The 7500-nt window shown below is 40.8% G+C and overlaps 1 protein-coding gene across 1 annotated transcript in view; it reads right to left on the bottom strand.

The window, feature by feature from the left end:
- The window catches only part of spata5 (spermatogenesis associated 5), a 40473-nt gene that overhangs the window by 4644 nt on the left and 28329 nt on the right, over positions 1-7500 (bottom strand). Inside the window, 1 exon segment of the mRNA XM_043231290.1 lies at positions 249-413. Within this exon segment, the coding sequence (XP_043087225.1) occupies positions 249-413 (165 nt within the window).

The following is a 7500-nucleotide window of genomic DNA, read 5'->3' as shown; positions in this document are numbered from 1 at the left end:
TGGAGTGACTGCTGAGTCACAATGAGAACGGACACACACACACACACACACACACACACACACACACACACACACACACACACAATAGAGCGTCTGTCCAGCAGCTCAGAGTCACACGGCTTCAGAGGAACAGTGTCTCTCTCACACACACACACACACACTCTCTCTCTCTCTCACGTAAACAGTGTGAAAACACTTCAGCAAATGATGCTGTGACCTCTGACCCCCGCAGCTGCAGTGACCCTCACCTCTGCCCCGGAGTACTGCTCCGTCCGGGTCACCAGGTCCTCCAGGTGCACGCTGGGATGGATGGGCATGCTCCTGAACTGCAGCGTGAAGATCTCCCTGCGGGTGTCTGCGTCTGGCAGCGGCACGAAAATAACACGGTCCAGACGGCCGGGACGCATCAGAGCCTGAGACACACACACACACACACACACACACACACACACACACACATTAATACACGTCTCTTCTGCTCACAAAGGCTGCATTTATTTGATCTAAAATAAAACAAAACTGTTATGCTGCATTTTACTTCTAAGAATTTTTTTTATTATCAATGTTTAACTATATAGCATGTCTTCTATAGATAAAAATACTCATTTATTTGAAATAATAATATAAAATATAAAGGTTTGAATGGTACTGTTTTTACCCAATAGTGATACTAATAATCTATCATTAATAAATACTTATAATTGCATTCTTCCAGTAATTTTTTTTTTCATGTCAACAAAGTAAAATAATGTTTTGTTTTTTTTTGCTGAAATAAATCTGACTTAAATATAATTATGAAAAACGAAAAATGTTAATTAGAAAAAAAATACAAAATAGCTAAATACAGAAATGCAAAAAATATAAAAATAAAAGCAAATTTGAAATACTAGAGCAGTAGAGTAGAACAGGAAATGAGGCTTCAAATCATTAAATCATACAGCAGAACTATTATTTACAATAGTTTACATGTTTGAACTGTAGATAATAAACAGAGCTGATATTATCTGCCAGACTGATATGATAAATTAAAAAGCCCTCATTATGGCTGATACTGATATGATCTGCATATATTGTGCAGCTTGATTTGTTTGTGGGGTTAAAGCTCCTGAGAGGAAGCTGAAGAGGAGACAGAAAACAACTCCAGGAAGCCATCGCTGTGACCCTGCCGTCCAATCGGTTCGATCCGAGCGGCACTGCTTCCTTATATCCTCAGGAAGAGACCGAACGGGCACAGTGTGTGTGCGTGTGTGTGTGTGTGTCTGTGCGTGTCTGTGTGCGTGTGTGTGTGCATGCGTGTGTGTGTGTCTGTGTGTGTGTGTCTGTGTGCGTGTGCATGCGTGTGCATGTGTGTGTGCGCATGTCTGTGTGTGTGCATGCGTGTGTGTCTGTGTGTGTGTGTGTGTGTGTGTGTGTGTGTGTGTCTGTGTGCGTGTGCATGTGTGTGTGCGCATGTCTATGTGTGTGCATGCGTGTGTGTGTCTGTGTGTGTGTGTGCATGTGTGTGTCTGTGTGTGTGTGTCTGTGTGTGTGCATGCGTGTGTGTCTGTGTGTGTGTGTGCGTGCGTTTGTGTGTGTGCGTGTGTCTGTGTGTGTGCGTGTGTGTCTGTGTGTGTGTGTGTGTGTGTTTGTGTTTGTGTGTGTGTGTGTGTGTGTGTGTGTGTGTGTGTGTGTGCGCTCCTCATAACAGTTTGTGTATCACGAGCGGAGACAAACAAAAGGACATGTGATGGAAAGCACCACAAAGCAGCTGATCAACACGAGATGCATCGCTTCTACATGAGATTCAGTTGAAGAAAACGGCTAATATACTCAATAACATGCAGAAAACCGTATGACTTTTCTTACAGTTCACTGAAACTTAATCTAAAAGCACAAAACATTTCATCATTAACATCAACATTAAATGAAACACACACACTTCTAGTAACTTATTGGGGTTATTTGCCGAGCTTTAATTGGACTAGTGTTTATTTCATCTAATGTTTCAGGTAGAGACATCAAACGATGTGAAGCAGCTTTAGTTTTAGATAACGTTCAGACGTTCGGCGCAGGACTGCAGGAGTCGACTTGTTTTATTTCTTTCTCTCTCATTCATCACTCAGCGCCACACAAACACTTCCTGTCCTGAAGGATCCGTTGTGTGTGTGTGTGTGTGTGTGTGTGTGTGTGTGTGTGTGTGTGTGTGTGTGTGTGTGTGTGTGTGCGTTTAAGGTGCTTTTATAACACCGTCGCTCCTCATTGGAGATCTTGGCTTGTTGACAGAATAATTGCTCTGTATGTGTGTGTGAGAGAATATATATACATATATATACGTGTGTGTGTGTGTGTGTGTCTGTCTCTGTGTGTGTGTGTGTGTGTGTGTGTGTGTCTGTCTCTGTGTGTGTGTGTGTGTGTGTGTGTTTGCGCCGAAGGAGCATTTCAACCCTCTGAATGAAGAAACTTAAGTAGAATTACAGGACAGAAGCTGGTCTGAGAGCTAAAGAGCTTCTATTCAACACGTCTGTTTAGAAGAATCAAAGAAACACTTCCTGAGCTCGAGACGGGCGTCTCTGACAGGAACAAACCCGTCCGCCTCATATTTCACCACAAAAAGGAAACTCTATTTTGCATAAAGAAAGTGAAGCATGTGTTTAGTTGCCGAAAATGTGCTCATTTTCTTAACTGTGTTTTATTTCTGTCCGCATAAACGAAGAGCAGTGCAACGAGGTCATGATATATATATATATGAATGCTTCAGGATGTAAATAGTATTTTTGTAATGATAATGAGGATTATCATCTAAATGGGCCTTGAAACACACAACTCAGTGTGTAACGGTGGTAAAATTGAATCGAATGTTCTTTACGCAAAATGTAAGTTGGACACAGGGACGAGTTGCATCGAGATAAAACACACACACACACACACACACACACCTCAAAGTTTATCTGCAGCAGGAGAAAGATGCAAATCACTGAGAATGACAGGACACAATTACACAACAGCTGCTTCAGCACGACCACAGCACTTCCTGTGAGAGACCGTAAATCACACACACACACACACACACACACACACACACACACACACACACACACACACACACACACACACACACACACACACACACACACACACACACACACACACACACACACAAAACCAGGTGTTTCAGGAAGCGAACATGAGGTTGTCTGTATGCATCCATCAGTAATCTACTCTTAAATACACAGAAATACTTTACGTATTTACTCATGCATCACATTTTAACATTACAAAACGAATAAACTTTGTTTGTCAGTCATGATTTTTGTTCTTAAAAATCATGGCATAGCACGTTATTATTAACTAATTTATTTCATTTAAATAAACGTTTACGAAATTTCTGAATCAGTTTAAATCGGTTCATTTCGAAAACAATTACATTTTTTGAGTTAAATATTCTAAACGGCTGAAACATTAGTTAAGAAGTAAAGCATAAAATATAACTAATTCACAAGTTATTTTATCAACTTAATACTATAAGTATTATATATATATGTATATATATTATAATAAAATATTTTAAATGTTTTAAAATGTAGCTATGGAAAAATATTTTAAATGTAGCTAATTCAAATATTATTTATATATATATATATATATATATATATTTTCCATTGCATGATAAAACTAGAATAAAATGTATGAATATTATAATATAAAATAAAATAATAGTGTATTAATAAAATTATATAGCTATTTGAATCACATTTTCAAAATGCCTTTTCTCACGATAGCTGTTAACTAAAATCGACTAAATTTACTCGGATTAAACTCTTGAACGTGGTTAAAATAGCAATATGAAATTACACCAAATGTATGAGACTGAAACAGATAAATCTGCGTGCGCTATTAGGAAAATCCGATGGGTTTGATTCACGTATGACGGACACGTATGCATCAAACGAAGTCTCGAGGTGCAGTTAAATGGCGTCGAAGCGCTTGAAACCGGACAGACGTGATTGGCTTCTGCTATCGGTGCAGTCACGGATACCCGCCTGCCGCCGGAAACGGATCCGCTTACATCTGCGTGACCTTCAGCTGAAAGACAAAACCGGCGCGCTCAGATGTTCCTCTTACTGTAAGCACAGACCAAACCCACAGAGACACAATGAAGCCGCCGGAGCTTTTGTCTGTCGAGAGAAACGGCTCTCCACAAACACACTGGAAGAACGGGAACGACGGGAAGAAGCGGGAAGAAGCGCGGCATTGAGAGCCGAACATGCTGGCAACACCGAAGTCACGGGTTCGATCCCCAGAGAAAGCCAGCTTGAAAGAGACTATAACATGATTAGATAAAATCATGATGAAGCTCCTCACGACTTCTGTCTCTGGTTGAGAGTTCAGAGAGTTTTCCAGTAAAAGCTCTTTTAGTTTAATTTAGAAACACTGTCTGATTCTGATCAAGTAAAGGTCAGTCGTAACTCCAGATCAACTCTTACTGATTCTCCATCAATCGTTTTCATCAGGATCTTTTGAGGAGCTTCCTCCAAAACATCTCACATCTTCTGAGGAGACTTCTTCAGCTCTCCTTCATCTCTGTATTATCTGTTTCGATCTCATTACTGGAGATATAAGCTATTAGACCATTTTTCGTCCGTATCTGCTGCACCAAAAGTCGATCACAGAAATACCCGCATCTGCGGCAAACTCTTATTTGTGTTCATCTGGCGCGGATCTCTCATAGCTCATGTTTTTACTGGAGTTATAATCACGGTGTTGTTTATCAGACCTACAGCAGCTCAAAACACTTCACATCAGACCTGCCTCCGCTCTCTCTCGCTCGGTTTTGTTCTTCAGGTATTTCTACACAATGAGCGCAGACAGACACACAGCAGCTCATAAACAGCTCGTCATCGATTAAACATGCTGACAGGCGCGCACACACACACACACACACACACACTCTTTCTCAGTGCTTTCACGCAGGTATATCAAACATTCTTTCAGGCAGAGATCAGTTTACACAGAGCAGGAAGCTCCATTCAGCCCAAAACTGCAGCTACACGTCCAGTGTGTGTGTGTGTGTGTGTGTGTGTGTGTGTGTGTGTGTAAATAGAGACACAAGTACTTCAGGAAGTCTGAGAATTGCTCCTAGCTATACAGAAACCCCCTGACACACACACACACACACACAGGGTGTTGAGTGGCAGCTGTCGTCTGTGTGTCCTCAGGGTTTAACTTAACAATTAAGCTTCCTGTTTACCAAACGGACAAGTGTGTGTGTGTGTGTGTGTGTGTGTGTGTGCGTCTCAATGTGTATGTCTGAGTGTCTGTCTCTCTTTGCATCTCTGTATGTATTTGTGTGTGTGTGTGTGTGTGTGTGTGTGTGTGTGTGTGTGTGGACAATGTTTAATTTCTATCTCTCTATCTCTATCTCTCGTCTGAGCGCACGCAGACACACACTTCCTGTCAGACAGACGGAGTCTGATTGTCTGCAGGTGTGAAGGGCTTCTGTCTGTCTCTTCTCCAAAACAGGAAGTCAGGGATTCCCAGCGCTGAGGACTTCCTCTCGGAGAGAGCCAGCGAGACGCACGGCGGCGGAGCACACACAGGAAAGAGAGAGCTTGACCTTCACACACAGGCGCCATTTTTAACCCAGAGTCGTAAACACAGGAAATGACCTCATCGGCCAGCGTTAGCATCAACATCCCAATGAAAGCGTCTCGGTGATCTTCTAGCATCTATCACCGACAGACTAGTCAGGATTGACTTTATACTCAGCGTCCATTCTAATATTCCTAATCTATCTAGCCACATGCTAAAACATGTTAGCCGTGGGCTAACTATTAACTAACTAACCATGTGCTAAACATATTGGAAATGCGTTAAAATGTTCATGACAGCCATGTGATAAACACACCAGAAACTAATAATAAATACATGTTAAAAACAGGCTAGCATGATTCGTGTTAACAACACGTTTTCAGTCATGTGCTAACAATATGATAAATCAAGCTGTCGATGCTTTAAATATGTTACAAACATGTTAGCAACATGCTAACTCATGCTAGCAATACTAGACACATTCTAGAAAAATTAAACATCCTAGCACCATGTTAAGTCACAGCAGAAACATGATTTAGAAGTCATGCTGAAACATGCTGAATAATACTAGCCATGTGCTAAAACGTGCCATGTGCTAATGTGGGCTAGTTTACCGTTAAAACGCGTTTTTAAATGTATTATACAAATTAGCACGTTAGAAACATGCTAAAACATGCTAACAAAATTGCTATCGTAGGCCGGCTAAAATGTGTCCACGTTAAACGTGAATGCAAGATGCTGTATCATGCTAGCGACATGCTAAGTCATGTTAGAAACACATTACTAGCATGCTAATTTGCGCTAAAACACTAACCATGCTGCACTCATCGATCATCGTACGTATCGGTTCAAACTTCTTGCTATAAAAATAATGGATTTGGTTTCCATTCGAAAAACCATTATAAACCATGAACTTTATATATATATATATATATATATATATATATATATATATATATATATATATATAAAAAAGTTGGGACACTATACAAATCGTGAATAAAAACTGAATGCAATGATATGTAGGTGCCAACTTCTAATATTTTATTCAGAATAGAACATAACTCACGGAACAAAAGTTTAAACTGAGAAAATGTACCATTTTAAGGGAAAATATATTGATTCAGAATTTCATGGTGTCAACAAATCCCAAAAAAGTTGGGACAAGTAGCAATAAGAGGCTGGAAAAAGTAAATTTAAGCATAACGAGGAGCTGGAAGACCAATTAACACTAATTAGGTCAATTGGCAACATGATTGGGTATAAAAGAGCTTCTCAGAGTGGCAGTGTCTCTCAGAAGCCAAGATGGGTAAGGATCACCAATTCCCACAATGTTGCGCAGAAAGATAGTGGAGCAATATCAGAAAGGTGTTACCCAGCGAAAAATTGCAAAAGACTTTGCATCTATCATCATCAACTGTGCATAACATCATCCAAAGATTCAGAGAATCTGGAACAATCTCTGTGAGAAAGGGTCAAGGCCAGAAACCATACTGGATGCCCGTGATCTCCGGGCCCTTAAAACGACACTGCACCACAAACAGGAATGCTACTGTAAAGGAAATCACAGAATGGGCTCAGGAATACTTCCAGAAACCATTGTCAGTGAACACAATCCACCGTGCCATCCGCCGTTGCCAGCTGAAACTCTACAGTGCAAAGAAGAAGCCATTTCTAAGCAAGATCCACAAGCTCAGGCGTTTACACTGGGCCAGGGATTATTTAAAATGGAGTGTGGCGAAATGGAAGACTGTTCTGTGGTCAGACGAGTCACGATTCAAGTTCTTTTTGGAAATCTGGGACGCCATGTCATCCGGACCAAAGAGGACAAGGACAACCCAAGTTGTTATCAACGCTCAGAAGCCTGCATCTCTGATGATGGTAAAACAGCTTGCATGTCTGGAAAGGCACCATCAATGCAGAAAAATATAT

The sequence above is a fragment of the Puntigrus tetrazona genome, unplaced genomic scaffold (assembly GCF_018831695.1).
Source record: "Puntigrus tetrazona isolate hp1 unplaced genomic scaffold, ASM1883169v1 S000000299, whole genome shotgun sequence".
Lineage (NCBI taxonomy): Eukaryota > Metazoa > Chordata > Actinopteri > Cypriniformes > Cyprinidae > Puntigrus > Puntigrus tetrazona.
The sequence above is the reverse complement of the archived record's forward strand: the minus strand, read 5'-3'. Positions and strand labels throughout refer to the sequence as shown.